This window comes from Prionailurus bengalensis, chromosome C2, assembly GCF_016509475.1.
Source record: "Prionailurus bengalensis isolate Pbe53 chromosome C2, Fcat_Pben_1.1_paternal_pri, whole genome shotgun sequence".
NCBI classification, from domain to species: domain Eukaryota; kingdom Metazoa; phylum Chordata; class Mammalia; order Carnivora; family Felidae; genus Prionailurus; species Prionailurus bengalensis.
In genome coordinates this window covers 157,770,478-157,784,771 of record NC_057350.1, presented here as the reverse complement: position 1 = coordinate 157,784,771, position 14,294 = coordinate 157,770,478, and the positions used below count along the sequence as shown (strand labels likewise).

General features: G+C 49.5%; 1 protein-coding gene across 1 annotated transcript in view; it reads left to right on the top strand.

Annotated features, from left to right (window-relative positions):
- SUSD5 (sushi domain containing 5) overlaps positions 1-14,294 on the top strand; it is a 50,830-nt gene that overhangs the window by 19,887 nt on the left and 16,649 nt on the right. Inside the window, exon 4 of the mRNA XM_043595858.1 lies at positions 8,286-8,474. Coding sequence (XP_043451793.1) covers positions 8,286-8,474 — 189 coding nt within the window. The remainder of the gene's footprint in view (positions 1-8,285; positions 8,475-14,294) is intronic.

Below are 14,294 nucleotides of genomic sequence, written 5' to 3'. Positions count from 1 at the left end.
AAATTAAAAAAAGAAAATGAAAATCATTCACGACAAGTCTGCCTTGAGAGAAGTACTTCATCGTCAGACAGATCTTTTTACCCTGCATTTTTTATTTAGTTCACCAATTTGGGATCCTATGGACCATATATAGGTTTGCATTCTGTCTTTTTCACTCCGTAATGTACATCTTCCCATGACACTGAATATGCTCCAAAGGATGATTTTTTAACGGCTATTACAACAGCCTATTATGAATGTACCCTAAATTAGACATTCTCCTGTTCTCAGACGTTTTGGTAGTTGTGTGGTTTTCGTTGTAATAAATAATACCACGATTGAGCATCCTCATACATATATCCCTCTGCCTATCTTTAATTATTTCAGGCTCCTTTTATAACCACGATTTCTCGGGAACTGTGTCAGAAATTGCACTGAGACCTTGTCTACTGCGTGCTGCATCAGACAGGGTCAGCCTCCTGGCAGAGACAATCCCCACCCCCCCACCCCCAACCAGGAGCCTGTTGTTAGTGTTTACCAGCACACCACTGGTCAGTTGGAATCAGCAAGCAAACAGAGAGGAATTATGATACAAGTGAAAGGTGTCAACATTTCAGAAGAGAGGGCGTTACTTTAGGGAGTCAGAGCAAACGAAACTGTTCAGAAAATAATTCATACACTCATTGAACAGCTCTCTTTAGCTGCCATTTTCTCTCTCTCCTCCCCTTCATGGCCCTAAATTTCCTCTATATTCACCGTCTCTATGATCTCACCTCCCATCGTTTCTTCATCCCTCTGTCCACTGCTTTCTGGCTTCCGTCCTACCACGTGAGTGCAAGCGCTCTCACCAAGGCTACTGGAGGCTTCCCTGTGGACGACCGTGGTGCATTTTGCTTGCTCTCTGCAGCCTTAAGTACTGGGTCATGCCTTCGTCCTTGAAACACGTTTTCCTCTGACTTCCTTTGGGTTTCCTGTGTATCTGCCTGGCCGCAGCGGTGTGACCTGTATGAACTCTTCATTGTCTGCTCACCTCCTGGGACTCTCACCTGGGCCCTCATCTTCCCTCACTCCGCACTGGCTTCAGTTTTCATCCGAATCCTCCTTTGGGGTCTCCCTAAGCCTCAGATTCCACACACGCAGCGACTTACAGATGCTTCTTTTAGCACCTCGAGCGCCACCAGTCCTGCACTGTGCTCGTGTCCTTTAACCTCCTAGCCCTCTCCCTTGCCCCATCCTCTCCGTTACTCCCACAACTTTTCTGTTACAAGTTCTCCAAAACCTCCCTTCTCAGCATCTCCCGGATTCACCTGGCTCTTGCCATCTGCACGTCACGTCGGCCCCTGTCCTGCTCCCCTGGACGTCTCAAATGGCCTCCTCACGGCGCCTTTCAGTTTTCAGATGGTTTCCTCAATCCGTTCTCTACCCTGCAACTGTGCTCCTCCTAAAGTGCCACGGGGATTGTGTTCTTTCCTGCTCTAAACTCTTTAACTGTCCCCCTTTCCCCACTGGACAAATTCCAGACTTCCTACCCGGCTTACAACGGCCTGCCCTAAACTCACACCTGCCTCCGTTGTATTTTAGCCTCCCGTCTCACTCACGTATTTCCATCCCTCAAATAATGAGAAAGGCTCAGATATCAAAATACATTTTAAAGCTACAGTAAGCAAAATCATTTGGCACTGTAGAGGGCACAGTAGATAAATCCTCGAAAGCAGAAGGCTGGAAGTACCCAGACAGACCCAATGTGCTTAAGTGTTAGTATATAGTGGGAGTATATCAGTACGTAGTGGATGGTGAGACTTCAGATCAGTGGGAGAAGGATGGGTGGAGCATTTGATAGTTAGTGCTAAGTGATTGGTTAAGAATTTGGGAAGGTGAGACAATGCATTGTTGTACTGATGTAAGGAAATCTCTTGTAGGTTGATAAGGTAAAGACCGAAATACAGAAATACTTTTAAGAAATACAGTTGGTCAATAAATATTCAACTCTTTTTACCAATTTAAACATATGCATTTTTGTATAAGAAATCACTTTTTTGGTTCATGAAATTGTCCAAGTTTATGAAAATGATAGTCCCCAGGGTGCTGAGGACAAACAGGCAAGATTATACACCACTGAGGGGTGTAGATTCTTAAAACACTCATATTCAACTTGGCATAACCTGTCAGAAGCTTTAAAAATGTGTATGCCCTTTCAAAAAATTCATACACCATTTCATCCATCAGTTCTGCTTTGAACATTTTATTCTAAGGAATGAGCTTGGATACGTACAAAAGTATGTTACAAAGATACTAATTACTTAGTAGGGAAAATTGGAAACAAAGTTAATGTTTAACAGTAGGGGAGTCCACTCTGATAAATCCATTACAAATGGATTAATACATAGTCATTTACAAGTAAATTCCAATGATTCAATTATCTGTTGATAGGGAAAATACCACAATATAATGTTAAATGAATAAGCTACAGAACAAAACAGTTATATCACAGTGTGGCAAGATACTGTGTGTGTGCAAAACTGAAAACAAAACCCATGTTAACAATGGTTATCATTGGTGAAATTCAAAGAGAATTTTAATTTTTCCTGTGGCATTTTTTCCCTGTGATTTTTTTAGGTTTTCTGGCTTGTATAAGAAATACCCATATGGATAATTTTTAAATTTTTTATCATGAAAACTTTCAAACAAGCAAAAACAGGAAGAACAGTATCACCAATCCCCATGTGCCCATCACCCAGCTTCAGTAGGCAATATTTTGCCAACTTGATTTCATCTATTTTCTCCAGTGTTTTTCTCCCATTGAGATATTTTAAATTTTTTTTTAATTTTTTTTAATGTTTTTATTTATCTTTGAGACAGAGAGAGACAGAGCATGAGCAGGGGAAGGGCAGAGATAGAGGGAGACACAGAATCTGAAGCAGGCTCCAGGCTCCGAGCTGTCAGCACAGAGCCTGACCCAGGGCTCAAACTCATGGACTGTGACATCATGACCTGAGCCGAAGTCGGACGCTCAACCGACTGAGCCACCCAGGCGCCCCCCATTGAGATATTTTAAAACAAATGCCAGACATGATATCATCTCATTCTAGAAATTTTGAAAATTATTTTTAGGAGGGGAAACTCTGGAACTGGTTTCTTGTAGATTCCATGTGACAGTAATTGATTTAAATTTATTGATTGACACAGGATTTAACTGTGTATGAGCTTTCCCACACCTTGCAAATACTATAATACTTCTAGGGTAGAAAGTCTGCAAATTGGAAACCACTCCCCTAAAAGGCACAGATCCTTGTCAAACGCAGTTTCCCTTGGGAGAGGTTGTAAGTAACTTTCACCCATTTATACCTCATGCTGAATAAATTACAGACTTTCTGGAGGGGAGGTATTTTTTAAATTGGCTTATTTCATGGAGGTATGATTTATATCAGCAAAATGCACAGATCTTAAGTTTGATGAGTTTTGACAAATGTATACAACTGTGTAACCAACACCCAGTTGTGATACAGAACATTTCCTTTACCCCAGAAAGTTCCCTGGAGCCCTTTTCCAAAACTCCTCTGCCTGTCCTCATCCCAGCAGAGCCAAGGCAATCTCTGTTCTGATTCCCATCGCCATATATTAGTTTAGCCCGTTTTGGGGGGTAGGTTTTTATCTAGAGCAGTAGTTCTCCAAGAACGGTCCCTGGACCAAATAGTACTAACATCACCTGGGAACCTGTAACAAATGCAAATTCTTGGGCCCTAACCACGACCTTCTGCCGAGTTAGAAACTCAGAGTAGTGTGTGTGTGTGTGTGTGTGTGTGTGTGTGTGCATGTGAGAGAGAGAGAGAGAGTGTGTGTGTGCATGTGAGAGAGAGAGAGAGAGTGTGTGTGTGTGTGTGCGCGCGCGCGCACTACCAGCCTTCAGATGATTCTGGTCATGTTCAAGTTTGAAGAGCTTGGGGACTAAGAACAAAATTGGACAGAATGGGGAGGGCAGCGCTGGTTGTGTATGGGGTGAGTAGGGTGGGACGGAACGGGGTAGGTTAGCCCCGAAGACAGCTGCCTCACGTAGCTTAGAAACACCAAAAGGAAGGAGGAAAGGCTGAGCATTCGTATCAGAATTTCTACATTTTGGTTTTGCAAAGTAATAATGAGGGTCTGTAGGCTTCAAGTTTCGCAAAAGAGAAGCATCAAGTTTTATATGAGTTCTAAACCTGTGGAAACTGGTTTTCACAAGCCGTGATTGGCAAATGACTTGTTTATTTTATAATACGATTTTATAGACAAGATCTTCTATAAAATCTCTTTTCTTGGAAGGGAAACTAATAGAAATTGCCCTTTATGTTGCAATTGCTGAAATCCAGCTTGAGGGTCTGAGAAATCCACCAACCGCAGTCCCTACCTGCAGAATAATGGAGAAGTAGAAATAAAGGCTGCCCAAATGGAAGTTTCCCTGAAGAGAAGAGGACCCGGGTATATAGCCAGCTGCTTCCCCGAGCTCCCTCGGGAGGTTCAAGATGGGAAGGCTAATGAAAAGAAACGATTCGAGTTGTGCCTGGACGCGGGTGGTGCTTTTGACATGTGCTTGGTTGTGTTAGCGCACGGAACTGTTGTCCTGGAGTTTCTGAAACTACACCACCAAGAAGCCGTGTGTTTCCTGTCTTGAGCATTTGCGGGAAGTTCAGAAATACACGGTGTGTGTATGCAGACCCTCAGCAGCACGATGGTGGTTTTCCCGAGCCAGATTCCAGCCTGTGCCGTTCTGCAAATTAACTCTGAGGGAGAAGATCCCACGAATCTGGCAGGCTGTGAATTTGGCCTGAAGCGCCCCTTTGTCGACTCTCGGAACAGTGACTCTGCCCCTGGATTTTCCTTCCAAGGAGTTGGCGTCGTGTCCCACAGATAGCACCGTGTGAGACCGATGGGATTTACCGGTCCTTTGATAGTGAGCGTTGGACCAAGAGCCTCCGGTTTCCAGGACTAGATCCTGGGAAGAGGAGAGAAAGTTGGCACGTCCAGCACGAGTCCTGGCCGGCCGAGGATGGTGGAGAGAGCGAGGGAGGCTGTGGCCCCTGAGCTGCTAGCTGGCATTCGGGCCCGCCTGCTTGACTGAGGCTTGGTCCGTTCTTCCCAGGATGCCCTGCTCAGACCCAGTGAACCCAGGGATGACGCTTCTCTGCTCGGCTGGGGGGACCCCTGGGTTTGTGGCAAGTTTCAGATGGCCTCCTTGCCCCACCCGTGAAGCAAACACTTGAGCTCCTGGGCTTCACAGTCAAGGCAATTTGGGTTAAAATGCAGTGCTCTGCGCCAGCTTCCCGAAGTACAACCACCCCATTTTTCATTCAAAACCTCCTGTGTGAAAGAACATGCATGGCCACGACTCTCTTTGAGAAAGTGCTACCAAAATTACAAGCTGACGGGCTAATCGGGGTGGCTTCAGGCACAAGTCCTGTTTTCCGTTTTCATCTTTTTCTTTTTTTTTTAGCATGTCTTCCTTTAAGCAATATGCTTCTTAGGTAGTTTGACTGAAAGGCTTTCCTTTCCAACATAAAACTAGAAGAAATTCAAATTAAAAATTATTTCCCTTCTTTGAACACGAAAAACAAGCATCACCACATCCCTTGGACACAGCAATTCCGCTTCTAGAAGTTTATCCTAATAAAACATGTGCCGAAATGAGCTGGTCATTTTGTAGCATTGTTTTTGAAAACGTGAGGGGCGCCTGGGTGGCTCAGTAGGTGAAGCGTCCAACTCTTGGTTTCGGCTCAGGTCATGATCTCATGGTTTGTGGGTTTGAGCCCCAGGTTGGGCTCCACACTGACAGTGCAGAGCCTGCTTGGGATTCTCTCTCTTCCTCTCTCTCTTTCCCTGCCTTGCTTCTCTAAATAAATAAATAAATAAATAAACAAACAAACAAATAAATAAACTTAAAATTTTTTTGAAAACACTGGAAAGTTGGAATCAAAATGTCTGTAATGATTAAATAATTTGCTATGGTATAGCCTTTCAAAAGATCGGGGTAATTTAAAGTGCTAATGTGGAAAGAGCTCTAAAACGTTAGGGAAAAAATAGGCTTCTAGTTTACAGCCCTGCACGTAAGGAAAGAAGTTGAACCAATAATTAATAACCTCACCAAACAGAGAGCACCAGACCCAGATGAGTTCGCAGAAGATTCTACCAAACATTTAAGGAAGAAATAATACCAATTACTAAGACAACCTCTTCCAGAAGTTAGAAGCAGAGCAAATGCTTTCTAACAGATTCTATGAGATCAGCATTACCCTATTACCAAAATGAGACAGAGTCATGACAAGAAGGTAAATCCACAGACCAATAGCTAATGAACATAAATGCAAAAATCCTGCACAAAACATAGGCAATTTGAATCTAACAACCTATAAGAAAGAATTATACACCATAACCAAGTGGGATTCATTCCAGGTACGCGAGACTGGTGCAACATTCAAAAATCAATTAATATAACCCATGACATCAACGAGCTAAAGAAGAAAACGCACATGATTGTATTGATAGATGCAGAAAAGCATTTGACAAAATCAAAACCCTTTCAAGATACGATTTAGCAAACTAGGAACAGAGGAGAACATCTTCAACTGTATAAAGAATATCTATGAAAACCCTACAGATAACCTCGTACTTAATGGTGGGAAATTTGAAGCCAGAAATCTTAGTGGGAACACGAAGTTATTTTGTGTACTTTGAAGGGAATTTATTGTGTCTGTCCCTACGTGAGAGGACCGGGTAGGTGAGGGGCTTCGGATCGCACCAGGAGTGGCCCTGCCCACCTCGAGGGTGGAGTCTGACCCGTGTCTCAAGCCCCAGCTCTGTAACCATTAACCTCTTCCTTCAGCTAAGAGTTCATTCCACACAATCGGACTCCATGTTGGGATCTGTCCCACAGACCTCTGAACCCAAGGGTCTCACATGAGCCGGACCCCAGGGCTCCCACTGATGCAGAGGCAGGAAAGCTTGGATCCTCCTCTTCTCACCTTCAGTGCTCCGTCGCTGGCTGAAGTCTTGGGTTTTTCATAAGCAATTTGCAAGTTTTAATACAAACCAGCCTACATTCATGGCTAACAGGCTCATTTCCAGTAAAAAAAAAAAAAAAAAAAAAAAATATGCACCAGTAAAAACATTCTCAGAGGACATTTAGAACAAGGGTTTAAAAGGAAACCTGGGCCTCATTCCCCAAAAGTGACTCTCGGGACCAGCCTGAGGGCAAAGCCCTGGAAGAGATTCCAGGGAATGGGGGAGGGGAGGGCTCTTCTTCATCTTTAGAGCTAAGCGTGGGGCTCCCCCCCAGAGGGGACCCGAATGTAAACTGTGGACTTCCAGTGAAAGTGGCATGACAGTGTGGGTTCAGAGTTTGTAACAAGTGTGTCCCCCGTGGTGTCAGATGTGGATAATAGGGGACACTGTGCCTGTACGGGCTCAGGGGACACATAGGAACCCTCTGTACTTTCCACTGTACTTTGCTGTAAACCTGAAACTGCTCCAAAAAAACAGCTATCGGTAATACATATGCTAGAAACTTAGGTTAAAACCACACACAAAACTATACCTATCTGTGTCTACAGACACGTGTACGTACGTTGGTATGTATCCATACCTATATCTGTGCTTCTTTGCATACACCAAGCTGGTGACCGGGTCGCCATCAGAGGCTGGGGGAAGGGAGGGGCACCTTCGACTGTACCGTCTGGTCTGTAGCCTTTTAGCTTTTGGACCAAGAGTATCTATCTGTTCGCTTTCGTTAGTGAGACAGAAAGGAGCTTTGCTGCTAGACCTTTGCTTCTGGGTCTTCCCTGCGAGGAGACATTAGTGGGTCATGTTGCCTGGCAATTTCAAGATACAAAGTTGTAGCACTTTGTAGCACATTTATTCACTCAAGTGTTTTTAAGTTTATTTAATTTTGAGAGAGAGAGCGCGCGCGCATGTGAGAGAGAGTGAGCACACATGCGAACGCAAGAGTGGGGGGAGCCGGAGAGGGGCAGAGAGAGAGAGAGGGAGAGAGAGAACCCCAAGCTGGCTCCACACTGTCCGCACAGGGCCCCACGTGGGGCTCGAACCCCTGAACCGTGAGCTCGTGACCTGGGCTGAAGCCTAGAGCCAGACGCTTACCCGACCGAGCCACCCAGGTGCCCCATTGGTGCCAGGCATCCGGCCAGGCTCTGGGGGCGCCAGGGTGAAGGCGAAGTGGGCCCTGTGACCCCAGTTCAGGGTGCAGGCAGCACCCGGGAGGGGGAGAGCTGTTTGTTCCTTCAGGTTTGTTTTCTCCCTGACTGCTGCCTCCTTTTCTTCAGACAAGCCGTGTGGAGACCCGCCCTCGTTCCCACACACCGTCCTGCAGGGCCGCACGGGCTTGGAGACCGGGGATGAGCTGCTGTACGTGTGCGCCCCGGGCCCCGCCACCGGCCGCCGCGGATCGGCCTTCACCTTGCTGTGTAACAGCTGCGGGGAGTGGTACGGCCTGGTGCAGGCCTGCGGGAAAGGTAAGGCCCCCCGCCCCCCGGGCTGGGCCCCCTCCGGGCGCCCACACACCGTGAGCAGGGCCTCACCCCTTCTGCTGGCAGCTTGGGGTGGCCTCTTCTCCACAAAGGTACCTTTGAAAGAGGCTTTCAGACCTCCCCACCCCCCCGCCGAGTTCTGGACCTGCCCACGCCTGCACTTGACCTTAGGTTAACTTTCTAACTTATTTCCCTGGAAATCTGATCAACATGCCGAACCAAGTAACGGTGCTTGTGGTAAAGAGGAGCCCTGATTGTAACCCGGGCCGGAGGGCGGTCATGAACGCAGGATGCAAGCTGGGCTTCCCCGAGTGTGGGGGGTCTCGCGACTGGGCTTAACCTTTGTGGGGACCTTGAGGGCTTGGCTAAGGGTTGTGACAGGAGCTCGTGACTCTTGTGGGGCCCGGGGCTCATCCACCGGGGCGGGTCCACAGCCTCACATGCAAGCCCTGCTTCTTTGCCCCTGAGCCGTCCTGGGGCTGTCGTGGGGGTGGAGGGTGAAGCCGGGAGGATATTCCAAGACAGCTGTGTGGTCTGGCCCCACCGACGACAGCTGCCCGCCTCTGTCCTGCCACCTCGTTCTGTTCCCGGGGCTGCAGCCTGAGGCAGATATTTAGTTGAGACTAACAATTGCGGGTGGACATCAGACACCAGAAACCTGATCTGATTCCCCCAGGTGTCCCCACTCCATTAAACCTGAGGGTAAACCTGAGGGTCTCAGGCTTCTGCACCCACCCCCCACCACCCTGGGGGATTCTCCCTGTAGCAGAAATCACTGTCCCCAGCCGCAGCCTGGCCTCCCTCCTCGTGACCTGGGCGTATGGCTTCTTGCCGGACTGTGAATTGTTCCCTGACCTCAGGAGGCTCCTCTCACCCCAAGGCTCCTTTGGGGGCCACTTCCTGACCACCCCTCCCCCCCCACTCCGTGACTTCTGGGTACCAAGCGGAGGTTGGCTCCACAGAGGGGAATGAGTCCAGAAGCACAATGGTAACGCATTTATTGGGCAGTCTGTCCCTAGAACGTCCCACAGATCCCACGGGGGAACCACGAGGAGACTAGGGTGATGTCCTGTCTATGAGATGCATCCGTGCTGTGGCCCGAGCTGTGGTTCGTTGTCTGTGCTGCTGTCTGCGAAAGGTGAACACAGCAGCACTGTCCCTGCGGTCTGCCGGCGGACCTTTGGCCTGTTGTCATTTGCAAGCTGTACCGCCACGATTGTTCTCATCCGGGTCGTCTGGGTCACACGCGAGCGTCTCCCTGCTGGTTCCTGGGAGTGGAATTGCCTTCCGGGGGTTAGCGTGTGTTCGGTGTCAGTGGATGCTGCTGCAGAATTTTCTAGAGTATTCTGACCAGTTCACTCTCTGGACTAGCTATGTCTAAGAGTCCTCATTGTTCAGCCTCCTCACCAACCTTCAGGACTGTGACATTTTTACCTTTGCCAACCTAGGGACTGCTCTGCGGTCACTTGCTTGTAGTAGTTATTTCTCTGGTTGAGCACTTACCGCATGTTCAGCAGGCATTAGCATTTCCTCTGTAAAATGCCTATCCAAGCCTTTCTGCCCATTTTTCTAATTGATTCAAATTATTTACGTCATGTAGGATTTCTCTCTTACATAAACCTGTCTTGTAAGTTTTTTTTTAATGTTTATTTATTCTTGAGAGAGAGAGTATGAGTGGGGAAGGGTCAGAGAGAGAGGGAGACACAGAATCGGAAGCAGGCTCCAGGCCCCTAGCTGTCAGCACAGAGCGCGACACGGGGCTCGAACCCACGAATGGCAAGATCGTGACCCGAGCTGAAATCGGACGCTCAACTGACGGACTGAGCCACCCAGGTGCCCCACATAAAGCTTTCTTCAGTGTGTTGGAAACATTTTCTCTCATTCCGTGGCTTATCTTTTTCCTCTTGGAGTATCTTGTAACGAATGGGATTGTTTAAAATTCCCTATTTCACTACTTCTCAAACTCTCTGTGCACCATTGAAAATTCTTTTCTAGTATTGGCAGACTGATGCTTTAGCACAAAGTATAGTGAAAGCCAATTAATATGAAGCTAACCTAAAGCCCCAAATACAATACTGGTTTGTTTTTTTATAAATAGACATAAAATCCCCCTGCCAAATTGTTATGAAGGCTTCTAAAAACGTGCTCTCCAGGTATCTACTCGCCTTGTTGCAGACTAGTAACAAGAAATTGCAGACTAGTAACAAAAAGCACTGTGGGGGTGATCTTTCAGCACCTGACTCATCGTGGCGACTTTGCTGTTGTTTGGTGGCAGGCGGGAGCCTCCCTGGGGGTTCTGATCATTCACCTGCTGGAGGAAACCAGGCCTGAGGCCCCGGCTTCCTGTTTGTAGACTGCGGCACCCCCCCCCCCCCCCCCCCCCCCCCCCGAGACTGTTCCCAGAGCGGAGCGGGCTTCATTTCTGGTGAGGCTCCGGCCTTGGAGCCTGACCGGCTCGGGAGCCACGCCCACCCGCCCCCGGGGCTGGGCTGTTTACCGGGCTCCAGGGGAGTGAGAACTAAATGCAGGTTTTGTGTGTCTGCTGCCGTGTTTATTTTCGCACAGCAAGGCAGACTTGTTAGAGCTTTCAGCTGTGGGGCGGGAATTCTGGTTTCTATCCCTGGCTGAGTAGACAGACTCTCACAGTATTCGTTGCCCTGTAGATTTAACGTTCAAAGTAGCTGTGTCATTATAAGGGGCGTGTGTGTGCGTGTGTGTGTGTGTGCGTGTGTGTGCGTGTGTGCGTGTGTGTGTGTGTTACGAGAATATCCTCACCAGGGATTCCACTCCCTTGGCACATGGAGGTTTATAGTGAACGTCCATCTTTTGGCGAGAGAACTGCTTCAAGTTGGGGAAAAGTCATCTTGGGAGAGGGGCCGCTCGGGGGCTGGACCCCGGCGGGTTTGGAAAACGGCTCTGCCTGCTCTGGGCTGAGGGGCCACTTCACATCCCTTCGTCTGGCCCGGCCCAGGTGCTCTGTGTGTGCACTTGAGCAAGCCTGTCCCAGCACTAAAGGGAACTCTACGAACCCGGTGCCTCAAGGGAGTCCCAAGCAGCAGATGGAAGGGGAAGCTGGAAACCGGGTGAAATTTTGGAGGCCGTGTGAGTTTCCAGACGGCAGAAGCGCTCAGCGATGCGAGAGGCTGCAGAGAGCAAGTCATGAAAGCGAAGCGGGTGCCTTAGCGTCGCAGCACAAGGAGGCTCGGGTGCCCTCGTGTTCTCAGTGTGAACGTGGGGAGCGCGACGCTCCTGGGCCGTGTTGCCGCAAGCACAGGAGTGAGGCGGGGTGAGGAAGAGGTGGGGGCAGACGAGTCATCCTAAAAACTCTGCTGCTGCCGCTGCTCACGACCAGAACGAGGCAGAGACACAGGGCAGGGCCGGGGGAGGATCGGGGGACCAGAGAGACTGTGAGGGTTTATTTTGTTTGCGTGCTCACTTTGTCATTTTAAGGCGGGAGAAACTTCAGTCTGTGTAAATGACGCTGGAAAAGCTCGGAAGAGGAGGGGAGGCTGAACTGTTTTCCTGACTTCCCCGAGTCTTAATTCGCTCATAGGAAAACACGGACACCCGCATGGGGTTCCTGCCGCTGCACCACTTAGAGCAGGACCTGGGAGATGAATGGAATCTCACGGAATGTTCTTTCCCCCTTCACCTTCATGCTGATCCAAGAGAGCACTCAGGCCCCCTCACTTACGGGATCTGAGGGGCTTTGCGCGTGACTCTGGCTCCCTGCCCGCTTCCTTGTATGTTTTTGACTCTAGCCCCTATTCCACCGAGTAACCAAGGGCGTCCTGGGACTTACAACTGTCTGTTCCTTGTGAGAAGCTAGTCCTTGCCAGCAGCTGTCCCGGGGTGTGGAGAGCGGAGGTCGCACTTAAAACACACGTGCTGTGGGGGGGGCACCGAGGCCGGTTCTCGTTCCACCGAGGGCAGTTGTCCAGAGAAGGGCCTGTCTGTGAACCATGAGCTGCCAGCGCTCACAGCAGCCGGGGGATGGGTGCACCGGCCTGGGAGAGGGGACGTGGCTGGGGACATCAACGGCCCCCACGACTGCAGTGGAGAACGTAGCTGTTTATGAAGCCATCGTTGGTTTTGGTTTTGCTTGAAATCCGTTAACAGGGTGGGGACTGGCTGGAAAAGCTTGTGTCGCGATGAGCAAGGATGAACCCACAGGGGCCTGTACACCCGGGCGGGGGTGCAGGACGTGCCTCGCTCGCCTGCTGCCCGGGGTTGTGCGTTCACTGCAGGTAAGGTCCAGCCTCAGCGGCGGCAGTGAGGTCTCTCGCTTAAGCACCGTGACTTTGTCGTTGACCGTGAACTTACATGGGCGAGGGCTGACTTAACTGCCGCCTTGCCTTCTGTGAGCCGGTGTCTCTCCAGCTTCGGTTCCTAGAGGCCAGGTCTGGATCTGGCCGTTCAGCTTCCCGTTCTCCTGTCCAAAGCCACACATCTTCTTGGTTCCTGTTCCCAGCGGGGCAGCAGGAAATACCTGTCATACCTCTCTGATGTCCTCAGTGTCTAACCGGTCGTGGCCCTAATTACCGAGAAATCCTGAGGCTTTGGCCCCTGAGTGTGTATGCAGCAGGCTTCCATGCTGGGGTTGCTTTTCCTTGGGCGTCTTCTGATGCCAAGTCCACAGTCACCTTCAAGGCTGTGTTTTGTCTCTGGTCGTCTGTATTCTGAAAACCATCGGGCCTCCCAGCCCCCCAAGAGGCCACCCCCGGCCACACGAGCCCGGTGATGGTGCCCACACAGTCTCACTTGTGTCTGTCCCTTGGCATGCTGCCCCTCCCCTACTCGCTGTCCTGGCCTCACATTGCCTTCCACACCTCCGTTCTCTCCTGACTTTAGCACTCAGGGGTCCTGTGGCCTCCGCCCAGGGCTCCAGGCCCGGCCGTTTATCCCGTCTTTGTGGTCGGGGTGGGAGAGGACAGCTACTGCAAAGTAGCATAGGGCAGATGACCCGGAAGTGAAAGACTCGGAGACTCTCCCTCTGTCAGTTGCCCCTTGTTGGCCCTTTCAAACTTGCCCGGACAAAAGGCATCACCAAGTGTTAAGACAGGCTCAGAAAATCCTTTAAGACTTTCCACTCTTAGGGGCGCCTGGGTGGCTCAGTCGGTTGAGCGTCCGACTTCAGTTCAGGTCATGATCTCATGGTCTGTGGGTTCAAGCCCCGCATCAGGCTCTGTGCTGACAGCTCAGAGCCTGGAGCCTGCTTCGGATTCTATGTCTCCCTCTCTCTCTGCTCCTTCCCTGTTCATGCTCTGTCTCTCCCTCTCTCTCAAAAATAAATAAACATTGAAAAAAATTAAAAAAAAAAAAAAAAAAAAAAAAGACTTTCCACCCCAAGCTCCTTGGGATATGTTTACGCTTTGTGGTCTGGAATATCAGGAAAGTGAGTGACACCCATTTTGACCTCACCCCACCCACCCCACCTCCTCTGAGTCCAACAACAAATAGCTTCTCTCCTTCCCTTCCCTGGCCGGCCACAGCTGTGGAAACAAGACGTTCCCCACGTAGCACTCATAAAACCCAACGCTCGCTCTGGGCCGTCTCTGTCTTTTTTGTCTTTTTTGTTTTTGCTCCTTTTTTCCCAGCAACTCGGTTGAGGTCCAACTGGCATTCAATAAACTGTGCCCACCCGAGCTACGAAAGCCTCTGACTTGTCACAGGTTTCTGCACCCGTGGCACCACGTCCACCCACGACAGCGAACGTTTCCGTGAGAGGAGTCTTACACATCTTATGTCACTGAATCCGCAGAAATCTGAGGGTAGAAGGGGTTAGCGCCAATTAACAGATGGGAA